We start from the raw sequence: 26,026 nt of genomic DNA, 5'->3' as shown, positions 1-26,026 counted from the left end.
AAATTCTACAAACCCTGTGCGCAGTGAGTGCTGACTCCGAAAAATTTGATTGACAGCTCTCACCTCAGCCCCCTCCCACTCCTCTTGGATTGACTCCTCACATCACGTGACACGCGGCAGCGTCACTCAACGTTGCGCGCTGACGTCAAGCCGCGTACGTGCGCTGCGGCCAGGGAAGCCGCGCATGCGCCGCGCGGGTCCTGTGCCACGTTCCCTTAGCAACAGGCCGGCGCCGGGAGGATGACGCCGGGCGGGCGGTGCTGTGGGCGGGGCCGAGGCCGACAGAGGGAGGGCCCGCACCCGGGAGTGGCCTGAGAGGGGAGGGGGGGGAGACGGGGGGAGTTACTCGGGGCCTCCTGCGGGCCCCGTGAATCTCCACTCTGGCAGCGGCCGGTGTCGAGCTGGGCTCGGGGGGGAGTCACTCTCCCGCCTCCCAGTCAAACGGGCCGTGGGTCGGAGCCTAAAAGTGAGCGAGAATCAAACAGCACAGAGAGAGGCCGATCGGCCCATCGCGCCTGTGCCGGCTCTGTGAAAGAGGCCGCTCGGCACATCGCGCCTGTGCCGGCCCTGTGAAAGAGGCCGCTCGGCCCATCGCGCCTGTGCCGGCTCTGTGAAAGAGCGATCCCATTAGTCCCACTCCCCCTGTTCTTTCCCCACAGTCCCGGAAATTTCCGCCCTTCAAGGATTGACCCGATTCCCTTTTGAAAGTTATTATTGAATCTGCTCCCACCGCCCTTTCAGGCAGTGAATTCCAGATCAGAACAACTCGCTGCCGAAAAACATTCTCCTCATCTCCCTCTGGCTCTTTTCCCAATTCCCTTCAATCTGTGTCCTCTGGTTACCGACCCTCCCGCATGTGGCAACAGTTTCTCCCCATCGACTCCATCAAAACCCCTCCTCATTTTCAACCACTCCATTAAATCTCCCCTTAACCGTCTCTGCTCGAAGGAGAACAATCCCAGCTTCTCCAGTCTCTCCCGGGAACTGAAGTCCCTCATCCCCGGTACCATTCTGGTAAATCTCCCCTGAACCTTCTCTGCTCCAAAGAGAGTAATCCCAGCTTCTCTATTCTCTCCACATAATTATTATTATTTATTAAGTGGGTTGTGCTGGGTATCTGGAAGCTGTAATTCGGTGAGTAGAAAGCAGTGGGAGGATAAGTCTGCAGATTGATTTTGGGAGATGGTGAAGACGGCGATCGTGGATTCAGACAAGGGAGGGAGGTGGTCTTTGAGACCGTCCGTGCTCTGTTGTAAGATCTCACTGTGTGTGTCTTGTTCCAGCCGTTCCCATTTGTACCTGTGACCTGACTGGCGGAGACTGAGACCTCAACTGCTGCTGTGACCCTGACTGTTCCTCCGCGGACATCAATGTCTTCCCCACCTGTCTGCCGGGCAGTGAACCGTAAGTTTCTGTTCGTGTGTTACTACATTGGCTCCCGGTCCGACAAAGCTTCGATTTTAAGACACTCATCCTCGTATTCAAATCCCTCCATGGTCCTCTCCCCCTCCATATCTCTGTAACCTCCTCCAACCGAATTAATCTCCACCGACAACCCCATGTCACTCCACCCTATCATGGATTCTACCCCACCCATTTATCTCCGCCCACAGCCCATATACACTCGACGCACAATCATTGCTGGGACACTCAGTCCTGTTATACACATTGTCAGTGCTGGGACACTCAGTCTTGTTATACGCACAATCATTGCTGGGACACTCAGTCCTGTTATACACATTGTCAGTGCTGGGACACTCAGTCCTGTTATACACACATTCAGTGCTGGGACAATCAGTCCTGTTATAAAGTCAGGGCTGGGCCATTCAGTCCTGTTATACACACACTCAGTGCTGAAACACTCAGTCCTGTTATACACAGTCATATAAATAAATAACTGGAAAAAAAGAATGAAATCTCCAGGACCTGATGGTTCCCACCTCACGGTATTAAAGGAAACGGGTGGGGAAATTGCAGATGCATTAGTCATAATTTCCCATAGTGCTCTAGACTGAGGAATTGTGCTTTTGGATATGAAATTTGAAAATGTCACTCCGTTATTTAAGAAAGGAGGGAGGGAGAAACCAAGAAAATATAGACCTGTTAGTTTAAAGTCAGTTGTTGGGAAATTACTGAAATCTATCATCAGAAACAAAATGAGCTGTTGAAAGAGAGTGAAGATGGATTGTGAAGGGCAGCTCATGTCTGAGTAATCTAGTTGAACGTTTTGAGCTCTCTAACAAGGTGGACAGGGGATTGAATATGGATGTTGTCTATATGGACTTCCAGAAAGCATTTGATAAGGTTCAGCACAAGAGATGAATGAATAAAAGTGCACAAAATTGAAAGTTGCTTTGTGACTTTGGTTGGAATTGGTTGGGTGGTCGGAGAAGAGAGTAGGGATAAAGGGAATGTTCTTTGATTGGCGAATTTTAAAAATCGTATCCCCAGGGATCTGTACTCAGCTTTTCACCATATTTATCAATAACTTGGATGAAGGAATAGAGAGTTGTAGATCCAAGTTTCCAGGTGACACTAAGTTAGGAGGCACAGTAAGTGGTGTAGATGGGAGCAGGAAGTTACAAAGAGACAGTTTAAGTGAATGAACAAACTGTGGCAGATGGAGTTCAATGTGGGGAAGAGTGAGATCATTCACTTTGGATGCAAAAAGGAAATATTGGAGTATTTTCTTAAAGTGAGAGACTGGGAACGGTGCAGAAGCAAAGGGATGTGGGTGTCCTTGTACACAAATCACTCAAAGCTCGGGCACAGATAAAAAATCACAGACTAATGGAATGTTGGCCTTTATCTCGAGGACTGGAATACAAAGTGGAGGAAGTGATGCTTCGGAACAAGAGGGCATAACCTTAAATTTAGAGCTTGTGCATCTAGCATTGAAATCAGGAATGTCTTTTTCACTCAAGGGTAGTGGAAATCTGCTCAGGCTGATTGAAGTGGACCCTGTGATATAATAGAATATTCTGTCCTGTCAGACTTGGATATCTTGCAGATCCATCTTTTAAAAAGGTGGAGGAACTCAGTTCAAAGATGGATTCCACTCACTTCATCATAAGTCCTCAAACTGCTTGTCTTATCATCGAGCTATCAAGGACAAGAAAAACTGTGTTTAAAAGAAAGCTGATTTATTTGACACTTGTACAGAATTCTGATACTGCAGTCCAGTGAAATGGATTATTAACATCAGAAACAGCCCCCAACTGCCAGAATGAACACGGTTTCCTCCTGAATGCGATTAACAGCAGTGATAACAGCAGAATCCAACCAATGCAGTCACATGTGAACTCGCTGGTGTATTAGTAGGCTGGTTGACAGAGTGAATCCCTTCCCACACACGGAGCAGGTGAACGGCCTCTCCCCAGTGTGAATACGTTGGTGTCTCAGTAGATCTCTTGTTCTTTTAAAGTTCTTCTCACAGTCAGAACATTCAAAGGGTCTCTTATAAGTGTGAACATGTTGATGTTCAATGAGGTAGGATGAACGAGTGAATCTCTTCCCACACACGGAGCAGGTGAACGGCCTCTCCCCATTGTGAATATGTTGGTGTGTTTGCAGGTTGGATGACTGACTGAATCTCTTCCCACACTCAGTGCAGGTGAACGGCCTCTCCCCAGTGTGAGTACGTTGGTGTGTCAGTAGATCCTTTCTTCTTTTAAAGCTCTTCTCACAGTCAGAACATTTAAAAGGTCTTTTATCAGTGTGAACAAGTTGATGTGTCAGAAGGCTGGATGAATGAGTGAATCCCTTCCCACACACGGAGCAGGTGAACGGCCTCTCCCCAGTGTGAATTCGCTGGTGTCTCAACCGGTGGGATGATCGAGTGAATCCCTTCCCACACACGGAGCAGGTGAACGGCCTCTCCCCAGTGTGAGTGCGTTGGTGTTTCAGCAGATCACTTTTTCTTTTAAAGCTCTTCTCACAGTCAGAACATTTGAAAAGTCTCTTATCAGTGTGAACAAGCTGATGTTCAATAAGGCTGGATGACTGAGTGAATCCCTTCCCACACACGGAGCAGGTGAACGGCCTCTCCCCAGTGTGAACTCGCTGGTGTGTCAGCAGGTTGGATGACTGAGTGAATCCCTTCCCGCACTCATTGCAGGTGAACGGCCTCTCCCCAGTGTGAGTGCGTTGGAGTTTCAGCAGCTCATTTCTGCTTTTTAAACTCTTGTCACAGTCAAAATATTTAAGAGGTCTCTTATCAGTGTGAACAAGTTGATGTTCAATGAGGCTGGACGAGAGAGTGAATCTCATCCCACACATGGAGCAGGTGAATGGCCTCTCCCCTGTGTGAACTCGCTGGTGCGCCTGCACGTGGGATGACTGAGTGAATCCCTTCCCACACACGGAGCAGGTGAACGGCCTCTCCCCAGTGTGTCTGCGTCGATGAGTTTCCAGCTGGGACGGGTAATTGAATCCCTTCCCACAGTCCCCACATTTCCACGGTTTCTCCATCCTACGGGTGTCCTTGTGTCTCTCCAGGTTGGACGATCAGTTGAAGCCTCGTTCACACACAGAACATGTGTCCGGTTTCTCCCCGCTGTGAATGGCGCGATGTTTTTACAGGTTGTGGAACTGGTTAAAGCTCTTTCCACAATCAGTGCACTGGAGTTTACAAAAGTCCTCACTGTGAATACAGAATAGAAATTCAGAACAGGCAATTCTAGTTTCTATGGAACATTCTTCCTGCTCATTCCCCCAGACTGTAAATCCCCGTCTCACACACTCACCCTCCTACCTCTGCTGGAACCCAAACCCATCGCACCATCTCCAACATTTGGGTTGGGTTGGAGGCCTTGAATCTGAGTTGGGAAATATAATTGGAGAAACATGATTCAATTTAGAAAGTAAACTATTCAAAATCAAATAACATGGATTATTGTAATTAATATAGTCCTTTCACGCCTCGTGGGAAAGAAGTGATGTCTGGGCTGCGGATGAGTGTTTGCGCCCGGTTACACAGCGTGTCCCTCTCTCTCCGCTTCAAATTCGCTTCCTTTGGCTCACGGCCTCATTCACGCATCCAGCTGACTGCAGCCCTTTAAAGCTCGACTGGAGTCATCCTTTGTTTATTGACTTGACCCATTGCCACCCACCTTGCCTTGCAGCTTCATCCCTTTTTTTGCTTCATCACTCCTGCCCTCCACCCTATCACAGACCTTCCCTTTTGTTCTTTCCCTCCCCGCCCCCTCTTTCCCTGCCTCTCCACTTGCTCAAAAACTGTTAATTCTTTCACTTCTTCAAGTTCTGACAAAACCTTAACACTAATCTGAAACGTTAACTCTGTTTCATTCTCCGCGGATGCTGCCTGACTTGCTGAGGATTTCCAGCATTTTCTCTTTATGTTTCACATTTCCAGCATCCGTAGTATTTTGCTTTTGATTGGTAAACCTCGCCCTTTGACACCCCATCACAGAAATATCGGCAAGTGGGTTTTACAATGGCGATAATCTTACCCAAAATGCCCCGCGCGGTAGAATACGGTCTATCTCAATTCAAAGGTAAGCAGCGCGCAGGCGCGGGAAGGGCCAATGGCCAGAGCATGCGCGGTGCTGGTCCGAGACACTGAGCGGGGCCGAGCGGAGTCTCAGCAACACCGAGTGCGGCTCAGAACCCGAATCAGAGCCGGGGTGCCCGGCGGACGGGCGGCCCGGGTGCCCTTAGCACCATTAAACCCCTCATCCAGCGCCTCCCTCGTCCCACCCGCCGCTTCCCGGTTTCTTCTCCTGTTTCCACCGAGTCCGACTCGCGACAAACTGCAGGAGCGAAGCGCTCCCAGAATGCAGGGCGGGCCTGGGGAGCATGCGCAGTCTGATCGCGAAATGAGCGCCTTGGCGAGATGGGCGGGTTTCTGGGGCGCGGGGGATTGTGGGGCCTCCGGCCGCCATTAGTCACCGGGGGTCGGTCAGTGTTTTTTTGCCGGCGTCGCGCACAGAAGCGTTTCTCGAAATACGGACTGAGGAATTGAGGGTCGGTTTGCTGAACAGACACTGACCGTACAATGTGGAACAGTGTTTCACAAACATTTTTCCTCGTGACCCAGTGGAAGGAAAACACTTCCCCCAGGGATCCAAAACAATAATATCTTCCGGCTGGAGTTTTCATCAAATCCCAATAAAGGTCAGTCCATGCTCTTCACTTCATTTCAAGTAATAACTAAAATTAGACATCGACGTTACTTGAAAAACATTTGAAATATTGTGTCAATACAGTAAATAAAAGTTCAGGTTGAGTTTCACTTACTTAATGTGACGGATGTGTCTGCCTGTTGTTCATGATCTCGTTCCAATCTGGATCACAAGATGAAAGCGCTCCACGCATATCAGGCACGGTTGAGTCGGTTTCTTTCTCTTGTTTTTAACCTTCTCAAAGTCGAAAATCGCAGTTCGCAGATGTAGGTTTTTGTGAACGGCAGGAAGAACGGAACACTAATCTTACTTACAGTGGATAATCTTTGAAAGCACTGATCCAAAAATAAGACAAACTGAATGACTTGAGGCGTGTTTTCAGTGCGCTGTCACAGGTGAGTCGCACCAGCCCGTTTTCTTGATCAGGCATCAAATTTAGCTTCATTATAGATTCAGGATTTTCGAAAGCAAAAGGATCTTTCACCCAACGCTTTTCCATCGAATTTTCAAATCCCTCTGCAGGGAAGTAGTGACTAAAATGGTCAGACAGAGCAGCGAAATGTAACTGTCTGACACAGTTCATTTCATTCCCTTTATCTTCGTCGATACAGTTCTCTCCACCCCAGAGGGTTGTGGATGTTCAGTCGTTTAGTGTATTCAAGATTGAGTTTGATAGATTTTTGGACAAGACAATCAAGGGATATGGGGATCGGGCAGTTAAGAGCAGATGATCTATTGAATGGCGGAGCAGGCTCGAGGGGCCGTAAGGCCTACTCCTGCTCATATTCCTTATGTTCTTATCCTGCCAGAGGTGCGGTGCCCAGAACTGAACACAATACTCTAAATAAGCTCTAACAAGAGCTCTGAATAACTGTGACATAACTTCCACTCATTTTTATTTCCTGTCCCTTGAAATAAACATCAAAATACCATTACCATTTTAACTTATTTTTGCACCTTTTAGTGAATTCTGTACTTGGTCTCATTAACCCTCTGCTCATCCACAGTTCCTAGTTTCTTGCCCTTTAGAAAATACTCTGATCGATCTTTTTATGGTCCAAAGTGGATGACCTCACACTTCCCCACGTTGAACTCCATCTGCCACAGTTTTGCCCACTCACTGAATCTATCAATGTCCCTTTGCAACTTTCTGCTCCCATCTATAATGTTTACGGTGCTACCTAACTTAGTGTCATCAGCACACTTGGATATAAGGCTCTCTACATAAGAATATAAGAAATAGGAGCAGGAGTAGGCGATACGATACGCGAGCCTGCTCCGCCATTCAATCAGATCATGGCTGATCTTCGACCTCAACTCCACTTTCTCGCCCCATCCCCATATACCTTGATGCCATTAGCGTCCAAAAATCTATCGATCTCAGCTTTGAATATATTCAACGACTGAGCATCCACAGCCCTCTGGGGTGAAGAATTCCAAAGATTCAAAACCCTTTGAGTGAAGAATTTTTTCCTCATGTCGATGCTAAATGGCCGACCCCTGATCTTGATACTCTGACCTCAAGTTCTTGACTCTCCAGCCAGGGGAATCAGCCTCTCCGCATCTACCCTGTCGAGCCGTCTAAAAAATTGGCACGTTTCAATGCGATCATCTCTCATTCTTCTAAACTCCAGCGAATATAGGCCAATTTTACACAATATCTCCTCATAGCACAATTGCAACAAGTCCTTATTACTCTTATATTGCAACACCGTTGCAATAAAAGCTCACATATCATTTGACTTCCTCACTCTTGTTAGACCCTTGGTTGCTCACTATTTCCAGTATATTTGTCATCTATTCCTTCTATAGGAAAAATAAATTAACGTTGAAAACATTTTGCTGCAATTATCCCAGTTTATGTTTTGGAAACAATATCCAGCTGAACTGCAACAAATTCGATGGCAAACTTAATGATGGAAATAATTTAATAAGAATACTGAAATGCGATGGCCGGGAATCGAACCCGGGTCAACTGCTTGGAAGGCAGCTATGCTCACCACTATACCACCATCGCTGACAATCAGGGATGATCAAATTGCTCTCAAACATCAGACCCTGAACAGACACTGCAGGCTGTTGGATTTTGTTCTTCATTTGAACTGGTTTCTGACGGATCCTTTCTCGCTCTGTTGCAGTTCCCGTTTCTGCCCAGTAGATGTCGCCAACCCCCAATCAATGGAAATTACACAACAGCCAGTAATTCTTCACCTGATATCGGACTGAAGAGACAGTCGATTCCTGCAATACTTGACCGGCTGGAAATACATTTTGCCGCAGCTCACATCTGCCATTGAGTAAAGTTAGATAATTACATTAAATCATTACAGAGACCTGAATACCAGCTGGGCACGAATGGCAGTTTAATATTCAAGTCTATAAGATCTTTAGAATGGTCAGGGAAATAGGGAAAGGATGAGGAGCAGCAATATTACTAAAGGACAATATTACAGCAGTTCAAAGATAGAATATCAGTGAGGGTGAGCGGGCAGTGTAAACACTCTGAGAGAGACCCAAGGAGAGCAAGGTTCATGTAGTTGATGCAATATATTTGGATTTTCCGAAGGCCTTCGATAAGGTAATGCATTGTCCACTCATGGCTAAGTTCAGAGCACGTGGGTTCAGGGACAGGTGATAGAATGGTTTGCAAGCTGGCATCAAAACAGAAAACAGAGAATAGAGGTTAAGGGTAGTTGCTCAGATTGTCAAAAAGGTGGGAAGTGGAGTTCCACAGGGATCGGTGTTAGGACCACCGTTCACAATTTACATGAACAATTCGGGACTCGAGAATCGGAAGTACAATTTCAAAATTTGTGGACGACAACAAATTGGGCGATGTAGTTAATACAAAGGAAGAATGCATCAAAATGCAAGAGGACATTAATAAAGTTGCAGAATGAAGAATAAGGAGGTCACACACTGCTTGGATAATAAGAGTCTAAACGGGCTGGAGGAGCAAATGGATCTCGTGGTACAGATATAAAAATTACTGAAAGTAGCGACGCAAGTTAATAAGGTCACAAAAAGGCAAATCAAACACTGAGATTCATTCTAGAGAGATAGAATTGAAAATCAAAGAAGTTATGTTAAAATTGTATGGGACTTTGGTTAGATCACACTTGGAGTACTGTGCACAGTTCTGGTCTCAATATTATATAAAGGACTTAGAAGGTGCAAACAAGATTCTCGTGATACGAGAAATGAGAGGATATTCTTATTGGGAAATGCTGAACAGACTGGGGGTCTTTTCACTCGAAAAGAGAAGGCTGAGGGGTGACTTGATAGAGGTCTTATGATAGGGTTTCATAGGGTAGACATAGAGAAAATGTTTCCACTTGTGGGGAGTCCAAAACTAAAGATAATAAATATAAAATAGTCGCTAATAAATCCAATAGGGAATTCAGGAGAAACTGCTTTACCCAAAGAGTGGTTAGAATGTGGAAAATGCTACCACAAGGAGCAGCTCAGGCAAATAGCACAGGTGCATTTAAGGGGAAGCTAGAGAAACACATGAGGAAGGAAGGAATCGAAGGGTATTCTGATAGAGTTAGATGAAGTAGGGAGGGAGCAGCCTCGTGTGGAGCATAAACGGCAACACAGACCAGTTGGGCCGAATGGCCTGTTTCTGTGCCGTAGTTTCGATGTAACTCGATGTAAAGGCTCTTTTCAGAGCCACCCACTGTATCTGTGAAAGGGCTGGTTACTGTCTGAAGGGAGACGCTGATATCATGCTACCAGCGTGGCTTTGAGCTGCTTTATTCTCGTTGTAGCCGAGATGAGGTATTAATGGGACTGGAGTTAGGGCACCGACCACAGTCCGGTAATTTAAATGGTGACTTATGGACCCCAGTCCACACATCACCACATTTCTTGTGTTTATTTGAAATACTTGCCATGCTGGGCTCGTAAAGCATCACCAGAACTGCTCGACTAACCTTTCCACATCTGTGGGATTCAGCGCTTCGCTCCCTTTCTGTTCTATTTTGTTAGATTATTTACATAACGCATTAAACACACTGGGGAATCATTGAAATGTAACTCTGCACAGAAACAAATAACAGTGAATTGCCTGGTGCTCAGGAGATCAGAAACATTACTCGCCTTTCGTCTTGTTGACTAATGAACCGAGTTTAGAGTCCAGCTATCCGCTTTGGTTCCATATGGGGGATTGAACAGAGAGGGAGGGAGCGGAGGAGACAGTGAAAAACAGAGCAGAGAGCGGCGTCTGATCTTCCAGCTCCACCTCCAGCTTTCTCCATCCGCCAATTTCAAACCGTTTATCGATAATAGAACCGAAACACAGCGCTCCGCACAAACCATTACAGACTCGGGCTTCATATTCAAAGATTTCCAGAAATCCGGAGCTTTTAAATAAGCCCCGTTGCAATTAACAGTCAGTAATATTCCTGCCGAAATACAGTCCCTTCGTTAACAAGTCAACCCGCCTCCTTCCATTTCAGTCCCAGACCCGATTCTATCTCCCCACACATTCCCTCCCAGACGGGTTCAGCAGTTCACAAACACCTTATTCCAGCTGATGTTGAGAATCTCATCTGTTGGGGTTTGAGTTATGACGCGGAGTTTCTCCACCAGTGTTACCTTCTCACAGAGACACTTGCCCTCAATCTGTGAAAAGATGATGACCTTGAACTGGGACTGGAGCCGAACACATCCCCAGTTACAGTGAGGCCCGGCCCGGATATCCCATTCCCTCTGCTTTATATCAGACAATATCACACCTTCATGTCCAGCATTAGAGAAAGACAAACATACACTGTCAGTCTTACACTTCCTATCAGTGTGTTCATCTCCAGCACCAGAAAGCGAGATAAAGCGAGACAGATACGGTGAGAGATAGCGCGGAGAGACACAGTGCCAGAGTATCAGTTGCAGACTGAGCTGCAAAGCTAAGTGTTATCCAGAAAGATCCCATTGGAGAGACAAAAGATGCAATCTCATCTCTCACTGATATTGGACCAGAGGCAGACACACTATTAATCCCACCCTCAGTTCAGAGAGTGAAAAAACAATGGGCCACATTTGACTCTCTCTTGCCTGTTGTACTTTATTCTGTTTTGCAGCAGAGGGACGTTCGGTATTACTCTCAGTCATCGAGAGTATCACTCTGATTAAATTAATCTGGGACTTCTGCTATCGGATATTAATCCTACATGGTCCCGACAAACACACCGACTCACTCTTTCCTCCATGTTTTCCAGGATTGGTTTGAGAAATCCTTCCTCCAGTTTCTTCCTCACGCGTCAGTTTTATCAGTAAAGAGTCCAAGAATGAACAGAGTCCATTGGCTCATTTCAGAGCCGCCCACTTTATCACTGAAAGGCTCTTTACCATCAAAAGATACCGAGAGAAACAGCAGGGATGGAAACATCCAGTTTAATAGTTAGAGATTGTAAAGTCAGTCTGGATTCCAGCGTTAGGCACTGGTGGAATCCCATCTGTTTTCCATTCTGGTGCCTGTTCCTGCACTGCCTGTGGACCCCATTCCCACTGACCTTTCCCCCAGACCCACTTCCTTTGCTCAGACTCTGAAAAATTCCAATTGGGGAAAGTTTCCATCGATTTTTGTATTGGGAATTGAACCAGATATCTGCGCATGCGTGACTCAGCCCCGCCCCCAGCGCTGGTTGTTGGTGAGCAGAAGAGCGCATGCGCGGTGCCCTCCCCCAGCTCGGCCTGTGGGCGCCATTCCCTCAGTGAGCGGAAGAAGATGGTTTAAAACAGCCGGGAATGGAGAGATCACGGCCCCCGGGGGAAGGGAGCAAAGAGCAGCCTCGTTACAGCAGCTCATCGCTTCGGGACCGTGTCCGCAGATGGGCTCAGAGATCGGCATTGAGTCCGGGGGAAGGTCAGGGGGAGTCCGGGGGCTGTTTGTAAGAGGCGGAGTGGATCAGGAACTGGTCCCGGAACATGGAGTGAGCGGGGGAAGGGAGAGGTCATTCTCGGGCTGTGTGTGAACAGGGTGTGTCCAGGGGAAGGGAGAGAGAATTGGAAGAAACTGCTATTTAAAATCATTGCTGCTTTCTCTCCCCAAACCAGGAGTGAATGTTCCTGGTTTAGTTGCAGTCTCACCATGTTACTGGACAGTGAACAGTAAGGATGTGGGGAGTTATACAAAGAGCATCTATTGCAGGCACCAGGTGAGAAGTGTGAAGGACACAATTTAAACAGCGGTTGTTTGCTTTCAGTTGAACGGTTATTCCCATGGGAGAGGAGATTAGAAACCAGACCTGTACAAAGGTCCCTCACCCATCGGGTCGTCCCATTCATGGATCAGTGGAGGGGATGTCACTAAATTGCTTTAAAATCGCCCAACACACCTGGTGTGCAGAAGCTGAGTGCTGCAGTACTGCAGTGGAGTCAGACACTGACACCGTTTGTATCACTGGTTTTCATTTGTGGATATTCAAAATAATTATTAACAGCGATATTAAACTGATCACTTCTGTATTTTCGACCTCACCTGTTCTTGAGTTACAAGATATATGTTACTTTCTACAGGCAAACCCTTGAAGGAGCCAGAATGAATGTGAAGTTTCCTCCATCCGAGGCAAAGGAACAGTGCAGCCAGCTCCTTCTCACACACAGTAAGTACTTTATCACTCATAGAGCAAAGAGACGCAGACAGGTCATCAGTTCCACAGTCTCAGACAGCAGAAGTAGTCAGTCCCACACTGATCCCAAGTTCCAGAGACACATTTTCAATCCAACAGTCAAACAGAGCAGGTGCGGCAGACGCTGTTCCATTTCCCCCTCACTCAGTCCCGCAGACAGGGAGATACAAAAATCCAAGTCCAAAGTCATGCTTTCAGATTGTCAATTTCAAAAAAGGACAACATTAGCCATGAATTAAATCCCAGATACCCCAAGATTCCGATTGTATGCTAGCCCAAAACTCTCTCACACACACACGTGAGTTTAATACACGATTTATCCATTCGAATTGTGTACCATTCAAATACAAATTGCAAGTCCAAAACTCATGTACATTATCAGATTGAGCAATGCTGTGACAGTGTAACCTGAGAAACAAATTAGAAACCAGTTTATAATATACTGATAGTATGAGATTGACAGATACAGTATCAATTCTATTAGCACAGATCGAGATACACATTACACACGAGTCCAAAAATCTTATAATAAAACTTAAAGATGCAGTATCAATTCCTTTAGTTCAGAAAGATCTACACATTATATACCAATTCAAAAATGTCACCATATGAGTTTGAAAGATATATTACCATTCACAATATTACTCACAGAGATACAGATTTAATAGTTGTCCAAAATCACACAAATTATCTGATTAAAACCTCCAGCATCAAATCCTAAAGTGTATCCATATTTACCAATTAAATAATGAGAAAAACGACTTTAACATTAAGATATTAAAGCTACAGTATTGAATACCATAATGTAATCTGAGAGAATAATTGTGGACAGATACAGAATGAATTTCACACTCAGATACAGTACAGAGACACACAAACACAGAATGAATCCCACACTCACATACCGTTGCAGAGACTGACAGATGCAGAAAGAATCCCAAGCTCACATGCAGTACTAGAGGTTGCCAGACACAGAGTGAATCCCACACTCAAGTATGGTACCAGAGATGACAGAAATAGAATGAATCCAACACTCACATACAATACCAAGGACTGACAGATACTGAGTTCATCCCACACTCACATACAGTACCAAGGACTGACAGATATAAAATGAATCCAACACTCACAACCAGTACCAGAGACTGACAGATACAGAATGAATCCCTCACTCACAACCAGTACCAGATGCTGACAGATACAGAATGAATCTCACAGTCACACTACTGCAGACTGAGTTACATTTTACATACCAGTTCAAAGATATCATAGTGTCAGATTGAAAGATACATTATAAATTCCATTAGTGCAGACTGAGCTATATATTAGATATATCAGCAAATACTCAGTATTACACTGAAATAAACAGTATCAATACCATTGGTTCAGACTGAGCTACACATTATATACCAGTCCAAAAACCTCATAAATGAACAGACTTGAAGATACAGTATCAATTCTATTAGCGCTGCCTGAACTGTCCATTACATACCAGACTGGAAATCCCATACAATATTAGTCTGAAAGATACAGCATCAATTCCATCAGTGCAGACTGAGCCACACATTATATAGCAGCCCAAGAATCTCATAGAATATCAGATCGAAAGATTCAGTATCACTTCCATTATTGAAGACTGAGCTACACATCATATTCCTGTCCAAAAATCCAATACAGCGTCAGACTGATAGATACAGTATTAATTCCTTTCGTGCAGGCTGAGCTACATATTACATACCAGTCCAAAAATCTCATACAATATTAGATTGAGAGACAGAATAAATCCCATTATTGCAGACTGAGCTAAACATTACATACCAATCCAATAATTTCACTGTGAACAGATTGAAAGGTATATAATCTCTGAACCCTATTGTGAATGATAAAAAATGTAATACTACTCCAAAACTCACACATGTTTGATTAAAGAAAATCGAAAAGTGTATCCATATTTACAAATTAAACACTAGACAAAGAACTGCATATAATTTAAATTAATAAAGATACAGTTTCAAATCCGTTACTGTAAACTGAAATAAGAATACAGAATGAATTCAGACTTGCACATTGTTTCAGAGACTGAATTACAGAATGAATTCCACACTGAGATAATGTAGCAGAAAATGGCAGATACAGAATGAATCACACACTCACACACAGTACCTGAGACCTGCAGATACAGAATAAATCCTACACTCACACTCAGTACAGAGACTGACAGATACAGAATGAATCTCACACTCACACACTGTACCAGAGACCTGCAGATACAGAATGAATCCCACACTCACACACAGTACAGAGACTGACAGATACAGAACGAATCCCACACTCACACACAGTACCAGAGACTGACAGATGCAGAATGAATCCCACCCTCACAGACTGTGCTGGAGACTACAGATACAGAATGAATGTCACAATCACATCACTGCAGGCTGAGTTACACTTTATAGACCAGTCCAAAGATCTCATAGTGTCAGATTGAAAGATATAGTATAAATTCTATTGGTGCAGACTGAGCTACATGTTAGATATATTGGTCAATACTCAGTATTATACTGAAATAAGCATAATCCATACCATTGGTACAGACTGAGCTATACATTACATACGAGTCCAAAAATCATAAATGATCAGACTGGAAGATATAATTTAAATTCTATTCACACCGCCTGAGCTCAACATTATATATCAGTCCAACAATCTCATACAATATTAGACTGAAAGATACAGAATCGATTCAATTAGTGCAGACTGAGCCACACATTATATAGCAGTCCAAGAATCTCATACCCTATCAGACTCAAAGATACAATATCAATTCCATTAGCACAGACTGATCTGTATGTTACTCACCAGTCCAAAAATCTCATGCAGTATCACAATGAAAGATTCAGTATTAATTCCATTCGTGCAGACTGAGCTATACATTGCATTTAAGTCCAAAAATGTAATACAGTATCAGACTGATAGATACAGTATCAATTCATTTCGTGCAGGATGAGCTACATATTACATACCAGTCCAAAAATTCTCATACAGTGTTAGACTCAGATACAGAATTAATCCCATTATTGCAGACTGAACTATACATTACATACTAATCCAGTAATTTCATCGTGAACAGATTGAAAGGTATATTATCGTTCACAATAGAGTTCAGAGATTAAGATGTAATACTACTCCAAAACTCAGACACGTCGTTTGTTTAAAGAAAATCAAAAAGTGTATCCATATTTACAAATTAAATGCTCGATGAAGAACTGTATATACTTTAAAGTGTTAAAGATACAGATTTAATGCAATATTGTAAACTGAAATAAGAATACAGAATGAATCCAGACTTGCACATTGTCTCAGAGACTGAATTACAGAACAAATCCCACACTGAGATAAAGTCGCAGAGAATGGCAGATACAGAATGTATCCCACACACACAGACAATACCAGAGACTGACAGGTACGGAATAAACGCAACACTTATACATAGTACCTGGAGACTGACAGATACAGAATAAACCCCACTCTCGTACACAGTACCAGAGATACAGATACAGAATAAATCCCAGTCTCATATACAGTACCAGAGACTGACCTCTGCTGGCGGTAAGCGACAACTGTAATGAGGGAACAAATTCACATTATCTGTCATGGTGACAGAAACAGGACAATGTGCAATGTGAGGGAAGTTTCTGTCTGTAACGTTCACTCTCGTATTTTTGCACTTTTTGACGATGAAAAATGACGACAATTGATTCATAATAAAGTTTTTGTTTCACTCATTCGATAGTTGTGAATTTGCCCCATTATATTTCACTGTACATTGCGCAGTGTTTCTCTCTGATTTCTCAGGATGATTTACATTGCTCCTCTACCCCATTTAGACTCTTATTTTGCAAGCAGTATGTGGCCTCCTTATTCCCCTTAGCGAAATGCCCCACCTCACACCTTTCTATATTGAAATTCAATGGCCATTGACACGGCCGTTCTGCAAGTTTATTTTGTCCCAGTCTTCCTCAGTATCGACTATATTTCCTCAATCAATTACAAGAATTTAACACAGCATTACAACTAATGTTTGGTCTAACAAAATGTACTTGCAGCTCGTCTCCATTCCCAGTTTTTCTAAATCCCACCCGTGCAATATAATGTGAAGAATGAGTTTATCTTCTGTCCCTCTCTCATCTGTAAACTTCAATGACCCGGGGTTTGGGGACATCTACTGGCCGGAAGCAGAACTGCAACAGTTCGGAACAAATTGCTGAAACCGGACAATTTGCAGTGTGAGCGTGTTTGTGATTGGTAGCAGGAATTAAGTCTAAATTTTTATAGCTGCTCATTAACCTTTAGTGTTTGTTATTGAGCAGTAAATAGAGCCGGACAGTAAGGATATGGGAAGTTATACAAAGAGCATCTATTGCAGGCTTCAGGTGAGGAGTGTGAAGGACACATTTTAAACAGCGGCTGATATGTATCAGTTGAATGGTTAGTCCCAAGGGAGAGGGGATTAGAACCCTGACCTGTACAAAGGTCCATCGTGTAGCCCCATTCATGGATCAGTGCAGGGGTTGGGTTGTGTCTGGATGTCACTAAATTGTTGTAAAACAGCCTGGTGTGCAGAAGCTGAGTGCTGCAGCACTGCAGTGGAGTCAGCCACTGACACTGTTTGAATCCCTGGTTTTCATTTGTTGTTATTACAATGATTATTAACAGAGAGATTCAATTAATCACCTATGTATTTTCTACTTCATCTTTTTTTGAATTACAAGATATAATTTATCTTCCTACAGGCAAATCCTCGAAGGACCCAGAATCAGTGTGATGTTTACTCCTCCCGAGGCACAAGGAGCAGTGCAGCCAGCTCCTTCTCACACACAGTATGTATATTATCACACACACAGCACAGAGACACAGACAGGTCATCAGTCCCACAGTCTCACACCGCAGAAATAGTCAGTCCCACACTGATCCCAATCCAACAGTCAAAACAGAGCAGGAGAGACAGACGGAATTTCCATTTCACAACAACTCAGTACCACTGACTGGCAGATAAATAATTCCCAGTCCAAAATCACACCCACTATCAGATTGAAACGAACTGTTTTAATCTCACATTAGTTCAGAATTAGCTACAAATTACATACCTGATAGAACTGACACATGGTACTGATTGATAGGTACAGCATGAATTACAATAGTGTACTCCAAGTATCAAATTAAATACCAGCCCACAACTCACACATTATGAGCTTAAAGATGCAGTATTCATGCCAATATTGTACCCTGAGATGCAAATTAGATATCAGTTCAGATGTGACCCGTATTTGACTCACAGAAATGTCCAAATATCTCATAGTGTCGGAATGAAATGTACAGTTTCAATTCCTTTACTGCAGACTGAGGTACACGTTAGATACCAGTCCAAAATTCTCATACAGTATTAGATTGAAAGATACAGTATCAATTCCATTAATGCAGACTGAGCTACACATCAAATACCAGTCTAAAAATCTCAGTGTCAGATTGAAAGGTACAATTTTGAATTGATTAGTACAGACTGACCCACACGTTACATACCAGTATACAAATCTCACACAGTACCAGACTGAAAGATACAGTATCAATCCCATTAGTGCAGATTGAGTTACACATTAGATATCAGTCCAGAAATCACTTTCAGGGTCATGCTGAAAGATGCAGTATGAATTCCATTAGTGCAGACTGAGCTACACAACAGATATGAGCCCAACAATCTCAGTGTCAGATTGAAAGATACAGTATCAATTCCATTAGTGCAGATTGAGCTACACATTATATATGGTCCAAAATTCGAATACAGTATCATACTGAAAGATAAAGTATCAATCCTATTAGTGTTGACTCAGCTACACATTGCAAACCAGTCCAACAATCAGGTCAAGCTCATGCTGAAAGGTTAGGCATCAATTCCATTATTGCAGACTGAGTTATTCCTTAAACACAAGTCCAAATATAGCACACAGTGTCAGACTGAAAGATACAGTATCAATCCTATTAGTGTTGACTAAGCTACACATTGCAAACCAGTCCAATAATCAGGTCAAGCTCATGCTGAAAGGTACGGCATCAATTCCATTATTGCAGACTGAGTTATTCCTTACACACAAGTCCAAATATAGCACACAGTGTCAGACTGAAAGATACAGTCTCATTCCCATTAATGCAGACTGAACTACACATTACATACCAGTCCAAAAATCACACAGTGTCAGCTTGAAAGATAAAGTATCAATTCCACCAGCCCAGACTGAGCTACACAATAAATACCAGTCCAATAATTTCACAGTAAGATATTGAAATGTACATTCTCATTTAAAATAGTCTTCACAGAAATTAAGATGTAATCCTACATCAAAACTCACAAACATTGCATGATTGAAACAAAGTTGTAAAGTGTATCCATAATTACAAATTAACACTAGACAAAGGACTATGCATACATTCATGTATTAAAGATACAGTTTCAAGCAACATACTGTAACCTGAAATAAGAATACAGAACGAATCCAGACTTGCACTTTGTCCCAGAAACTGAGTTACAGAATAAATCCTACACTGAGATATAATACCAGAGACTGACTGTCACAGAATGAATCCCACACTCACAGGCAGCACCAGAGTCTGACAGATTCTGAATGAATCCCACACTCACACACAGTATCAGAGTCTGACAGATACAGAATGAATCCCACACTCACACACAGTGCCAGAGATTGACAGACACAGAATGAATCCCACACTCACACACAGTACCAGAGTCTGACAGATACAGAATGAATCCCACACTCACACACTGTACCAGAGACTGACAGATACAGAATGAATCCCACACTCATACACAGTAGCACAAACTGACAGATACAGAGTGAATCCCACACTCACATACAGTACCAGAGACTGACAGATTCAGAATGAATCCCACACTCACACACAGTACCAGAGTCTGACAGATACAGAATGAATCCCACACTCACACACTGTACCAGAGACTGACAGATACAGAATGAATCCCACACTCATACACAGTACCACAAACTGACAGATACAGAGTGAATCCCACACTCACATACAGTACCAGAGACTGACAGATTCAGAATGAATCCCACACTCACACACAGTACCAGAGTCTGACAGATACAGAATGAATCCCACACTCACACACAGTGCCAGAGATTGACAGACACAGAATGAATCCCACACTCACACACAGTACCAGAGACTGACAGATACAGAATGAATCCCACACTCACACACAGTACCAGAGACTGACAGATATAGAATGAATCTCACACTCACACACAGTACCAGAGTCTGACAGAGAGAGAATTAGTCTCACACTCACAGACAGTACTGGAGACTGACAGATACAGAATGAATATACAGTTTGACATCTGCTGGCCGGAAGGGAGAACTGTAACAGAGTGGAACAAATTCACATTGTCTGTCGTTGTTCCAGATTCAGGACAATGTGCAGTGTGAGCAAATAGTTTCTCTCTGTAACTTCTACTCTCGTATTTTTTGATATTTTGACAGTGAAATATTAAGACAATTGATTCAGTATAAAGTTTTTGTTTTACTCATTCGATAGTTGTGAATTTGCCCCATTATATTTCACTGTACATTGCGCAATATTTCTGTCTGATTTCTCAGGACACGATTTAGATTAATTCAAATAAACCGAACTGAAACACGAATAAAAACTGAGCATAAAGCTGGAAGTTATAATGGCGACCGTCAAAGGTGAAAGGGATAAAATAGAGAGAAAAAAATACCAAAAATGCTGGAAATACTCAGCAGGTCCGGCAGCATCTGTGGAGAAGGGAACCTCGGGTTAACGGTTCAGGACTATGACCCTTCTATAGATCAGAAAGGTTAATCCGACATAATTTAAAAAAGGAACGGGAATCAGCAGAGGGAAAGACTGCAGAAAATCAATTAATTTCACTGAATCCGGGCAATTGTGTCCAATATCCACAGTACAGATCAGGGGAAATAATAATACAAAGGGACAGAGTTAAATTCAACATTATGGGGGAAATAAATGAGCTTTAAAAGTATTTTTTAATATAAATTATACCCGTTTTTGTTTTGGAAGCACTATCCCTCTGAACATCATCAAATTCGGTTCCAGTCTTGGTGTTTCTGAATTAAGCGAACTGGGATTCAAACCTGTTGGAATTAACTGTTTGGAAGGCAGCTCTGCTCACCATTGTCGCACTTTGTTCACTACGAGGGAGAAATAGAGTGTTTCTGTGGAGTTTGGGTTTTGAGTTTCTGGTACTTTAATCACAGACAATAAATAGTTCCCAAACACCAGCCCCTGAACAGACACAACAAGCTGGTGGAATTTCTCATTTATAAATATTAAATAAGAGGATGACAAAAGAGAATAGGAAACGGTCAGGAAGATTTCACAAGAACAATTGGGGAAGCAAAGAGGAACTACGAAATTAAATTATCAAGGAATATCTAAAGAAACAGTAAATTATTCTACAGATGCATAAATACAACAAGGAAAATCAGAATAGCTTCAGTGCCACAAAGGGATGCACAAAATAAACTCAGTGGTAACGTCAGTGAAGTGGCAGAAATGTTAAATGATTACTTTGCCTCAGTATTTACCCGGGAGATTAACAGGGTGAACATGATATTAGAGGAAGAGGTCAATAAAGATATCAAGACATTTATGTTAGAAAGGGTGGTTAATCTCCTGGTCCAGTTGGATTGCATCTGCACATTAAATGAAGCAAGGGAAAAGATAGCAGAGGCACTGTTACAAATATAGAAAAATCATCACATAAAGGAATAGTGCCAGAGGACTGGATGACAGTTAATGTGATTCTTATATTTTAAAACAGGAGATTGAACAAGTCCAGGGAACTATAGACCAGTTAACTAAAGGTCGGTGGTAGGAATGATCATGGAATTCTTTACTCAATGAAGCAATAGAAAAACATCCAGAAACCGAAAATATAATAAAGAATAGTCAGCACGGATTTCAGAAAGGGAAGGTTTAGCAGTTTGGCAGAAGGTTTGACAGTTTAAATTACATTTCAACATAATTTATCTGCTTTTCAATTCTATTCCTCCAGAAATAAACTTCTGTGTTTGCTTTCTGTGGCCTTATCAACCTGTGTTGCTACTTTTAATGATTTGTCAATCTGTACCCCTAAATCCCTTTGCTCTTCTACCCCATTTAGACTCTTATTTTCCAAGCAGTATGTGGCTTCCTTATTCCCCCGAGCAAAACGCACCACCTCACACCTTTCTATATGGAAATTCAATGGACATTTACACCGCCTTTCAGCAAGCTTAATACAGTCTTCTTGTATTTTGTTGGATTCTTCCTCAGTACAGGCTAAACCCCCTAAATTAATTACAAGCATTTAATACAGCATTACAACTCGTGTTTGGTCTTACCAAGTGTTTTCCTTTCCCAGTTTTTCTAAACCCCACTCGTACAATATAATGTGAAGAATGAGTTTATCTTCTGTCCCTCTCTCATCTGTAAACTTCAATGACCCGGGGTTTGGGGACATCTACTGGCCGGAAGCAGAACTGCAACAGTTCGGAACAAATTGCTGAAACCGGACAATGTGCAGTGTGAGCGTGTTTGTGATTGGTGGCAGGTATTAAATCCGATTGGATATCTGAAGAAACCAATCAGAGAGTGAAAGGAAAAGGTGACGTTGCATCACTCCCAATGACCCAATCACAATCATTGCCTTCCCCCATCCCTCATTACCATAGGGCTGTGGGGCTGCCTATTTAATCCGAGCTCGGAGCGGATTTGGGTCATTTCTGGGTCTGAAATTGAGTTTGAAAATGCCTGAGGACAAGAAAGCAGCTCCCAAGAAGGGCGCCAAGAAAACCTTGAGTAAAGCACCAGCCAAGGGCGGCAAGAAGCGGAGAAAGTCGAGGAAGGAGAGTTACTCCATCTACGTCTACAAAGTGATGAAGCAGGTTCACCCCGACACCGGCATCTCCTCCAAGGCCATGAGCATCATGAACTCCTTTGTGAACGATATTTTCGAGATGTGGAGATGCCGGTGATGGACTGGGGTTGACAATTGTAAACAATTTTACAACACCAAGTTATAGTCCAGCAAATGTTTGCCTGAGGAAGGAGAAAATCTCCGAAAGCTTGTGAATTTAAAATAAAATTGCTGGACTATAACTTGGTGTTGTAAAATTGTTTACGATATTTTCGAGCGCATCGCGAGTGAGGCTTCCCGCCTGGCCCATTATAATAAACGGCGCACCATCAGCTCCCGGGAGATCCAGACCGCCGTGCACCTGCTGCTGCCCGGGGAACTGGCCAAGCACGCCGTGTCGGAAGGGACAAAGGCGGTGACCAAGTACACCAGCTCCAAGTAAAACTCCACAATGTACTGAAAAAAAACAACGGCTCTTTTAAGAGCCACCCACAACCTCTCTGAAGGAGCTGCATTTCCGATATGTTTACATAGTATGTTTTTAATACCGCGATATTATTCCAATCGAAAACTGATACTCTGCGCCGTTGAAATTTCTGACCCATAAACTGAACACGAGGTTCTGATCCGCTCCTTCCCATTCGCTTTGTTCTTAAAGCGTTACTATTCCGGCGACGAACACACCCTGAATGACCCCTTCGCATTTCCATTATCTCTATGAATTCAGTCTCCCCACATTAAAAGCAAACCCACCCCTTGCAGTAACACAGCGGAGTCGGGGCAGAATGAGAACTCCGTCCGGGTCCGTCTTTTCACAGAAACACTCCCGGCTCTGTGAGAAGGGACCAATCTATAACGTGTCACTTTTATAAAGACTAAATTGAAACGTGTCCCTTCACGGAATGCTGTGAATGGGGATTTCGTCCCGTTCGGTACAGTTTGAATGCGATGATAAAATGAGCGATAATTTAAAGCAGATTTTAAACAGCGCCAGCGATTGGTGACGGGTAGCGCTGAATAAGACAAGATAAAAAGAACGGGTTTAAAATCTTGTGCTCAGGGCGACATTGATCGAAATCCGGTCCTTTACTACACTGAAATTGGCGGGCTTTTTGAAATTCATCAAATTCCTTGTCTGACCGTTGAGGCCGGTAAATCCCGCCCTCTTCTGATTCGCAGCTATCTGATTGGTTAATGAAATAGGCAAATGAGGTGTAGTAAAGAACAACCAATCAGATGATCGTTCAGTCTATAAGAAGGGTAAATACGGAAATCATTCTTCATTCTTTGTGAAAGTGTTTGTGAGATTGTGGAAATGTCTGGAAGAGGAAAAACCGGCGGTAAAGCTCGGGCCAAGGCCAAGTCTCGCTCATCCCGGGCCGGACTGCAGTTCCCTGTGGGCCGTGTTCACAGGCTCCTGCGAAAGGGGAACTACGCTGAACGTGTGGGTGCCGGAGCCCCGGTCTATCTGGCTGCTGTGCTCGAGTATCTGACGGCTGAAATCCTCGAGCTGGCCGGCAACGCGGCCCGGGACAACAAGAAGACCCGCATCATCCCCAGACACCTGCAGCTGGCCATCCGCAACGACGAGGAGCTCAACAAGCTGCTGGGACGGGTGACCATCGCTCAGGGCGGGGTGCTGCCTAATATCCAGGCCGTGCTGCTGCCGAAGAAAACCAGCACTTTGAGCTGCAAGAGCAAATAAAACGGCCAAGATTTCATCTGATAACCCAAAGGCTCTTTTCAGAGCCACCCAAGGTATCTATGAAAGGGCTGGTCACTGTCTGTGGGCTCAGGAATTAACTTCAAAAATTTTACCCAGATTTGTACAACAGATGCTGACTAATGTGCTCTTTATTGTATCAGCGATTGCTCAATTAAGAATGTGTGAAATTTGTGTTTGGATGTGAGTGAGGTATTTATTCTGTCCCTGTCCGTCTGAAATCAGCTCCCACGGCCCTGCCATTTCAACCCAGGAGATCACAGCTCTTTCCATCGCCGATTTGGTGGCTCTGAAAAGAGCCTTTGTTGCACTTGGTGCTGAAGCCGGGTCGGGTTCAGGCGCGCTCCCCGCGGATGCGGCGGGCCAGCTGGATGTCTTTGGGCATGATGGTGACTCGCTTGGCGTGGATGGCGCACAGGTTGGTGTCCTCAAACAGCCCCACCAGGTAAGCCTCGCTGGCCTCCTGCAGGGCCATGACGGCCGAGCTCTGGAAACGCAGGTCCGTCTTGAAGTCCTGAGCGATCTCTCGCACCAGGCGCTGGAAGGGCAGTTTGCGGATCAGCAGCTCGGTGGATTTCTGGTAGCGGCGGATCTCCCTCAGAGCCACAGTGCCGGGTCTGTAGCGATGAGGCTTCTTCACTCCGCCCGTGGCTGGAGCGCTCTTCCTCGCCGCTTTGGTCGCCAACTGTTTGCGAGGAGCTTTCCCGCCGGTCGATTTGCGCGCCGTCTGCTTGGTCCTGGCCATTTTCCGAACAGATCTCAACACAACCTGAGACACAGAGACTGTTAATACGGAGTCACCTCTGGGGCCGCCTTTTATGGAGTCTATGGGCTCCGCCCATGGCCTGTGATTGGCTGAAGTCCCACACCCTGTCAGGGAGGGACTGCCCCGGGAATTTGATTTGGGCCCCAATTGGCTGAGCTGAAATAAATCTTCAATTTCAAAAAGCCCGCCAATTTCAGAGCATCAAATAACAGTTTCAAGAAAATCTCATTTCCCTCCAGCAATTTAAGAATCTCTCTCTTTATAATCTCCATTATTTCCTTCTCCTCAGCTCAAATCTCAGGCTGTTTCACATTCCGGTTCATTCTCTGATCTGTCTGTAAACGGGCGGGAATAAAGCCCCGGTCATTGCTTTCCGGAACGGGACAAAGTCCAGCTTCAATTTCAAAAATCCCGCCAGTTCCGGCACGGTGAACCGCTCCTCAAACAGAAACTTCACATCGAACTGATAATTGAATGAGGGCAGGAAATAAAAACCGAGCAGAGAGGACACAGCGGGAGAGGGAGTGAGGAGGGATTTTAGTCTGAGCGCAGAATGTAATGTCTGGGGAAAGAGTCTGTATCACCGCCTGTTCATTTATACCGTGAAACCGGGAATTCCGCTCCTTCTCTCGGGATGGCCGAGAACCCCGGCCGTTGTTTCTGATCTCCCTGTACCGAGTGTTGGGGAATCTCCCCATAATAATTAAATATCAGAAACTGATTCCCCATCCCGAGATCTCTCCTGTCCCCGTTCCCAGATCAATGCTCTCTCTGTGAGGCGGTGG

The 26,026-nt window shown here is 44.1% G+C and overlaps 2 protein-coding genes and 1 non-coding gene across 3 annotated transcripts in view; 1 reads left to right on the top strand and 2 right to left on the bottom strand.

Annotated features, from left to right (window-relative positions):
* Window positions 1-3,245: 3,245 nt before the first annotated feature.
* LOC137316691 (zinc finger protein 585A-like) overlaps window positions 3,246-26,026 on the bottom strand; it is a 221,997-nt gene continuing 199,216 nt past the window's right edge. Inside the window, exons 8-11 of the mRNA XM_067980536.1 lie at window positions 4,295-4,471; window positions 4,004-4,126; window positions 3,732-3,919; window positions 3,246-3,647 (exon numbers count right to left, since the gene is read on the bottom strand). Of these exons, the coding sequence (XP_067836637.1) occupies window positions 3,292-3,647; window positions 3,732-3,919; window positions 4,004-4,126; window positions 4,295-4,471 (844 nt within the window). The 3' untranslated portion in view covers window positions 3,246-3,291. The remainder of the gene's footprint in view (window positions 3,648-3,731; window positions 3,920-4,003; window positions 4,127-4,294; window positions 4,472-26,026) is intronic.
* On the bottom strand, window positions 8,089-8,160 carry trnag-ucc (transfer RNA glycine (anticodon UCC)). The gene has a single exon. It is a non-coding gene; the product is annotated as a tRNA-Gly (tRNA).
* On the top strand, window positions 24,062-24,457 carry LOC137316784 (histone H2A.J-like). Its single transcript, XM_067980624.1, has one exon. The coding sequence runs from the start codon at window positions 24,068-24,070 to the stop codon at window positions 24,455-24,457; it is 390 nt and encodes a 129-aa protein (XP_067836725.1). The 5' UTR covers window positions 24,062-24,067.

Source organism: Heptranchias perlo, unplaced genomic scaffold (assembly GCF_035084215.1).
Source record: "Heptranchias perlo isolate sHepPer1 unplaced genomic scaffold, sHepPer1.hap1 HAP1_SCAFFOLD_60, whole genome shotgun sequence".
NCBI lineage: Eukaryota > Metazoa > Chordata > Chondrichthyes > Hexanchiformes > Hexanchidae > Heptranchias > Heptranchias perlo.
This window is presented reverse-complemented; position numbering and strand designations above follow the sequence as displayed.

Coding starts and splice junctions, on each gene's coding strand:
- LOC137316784 (XM_067980624.1), top strand. CDS start 24,068: ATGTCTGGAAGAGGAAAAACCGGCGGTAAAGCTCGGGCCAAGGCCAAG.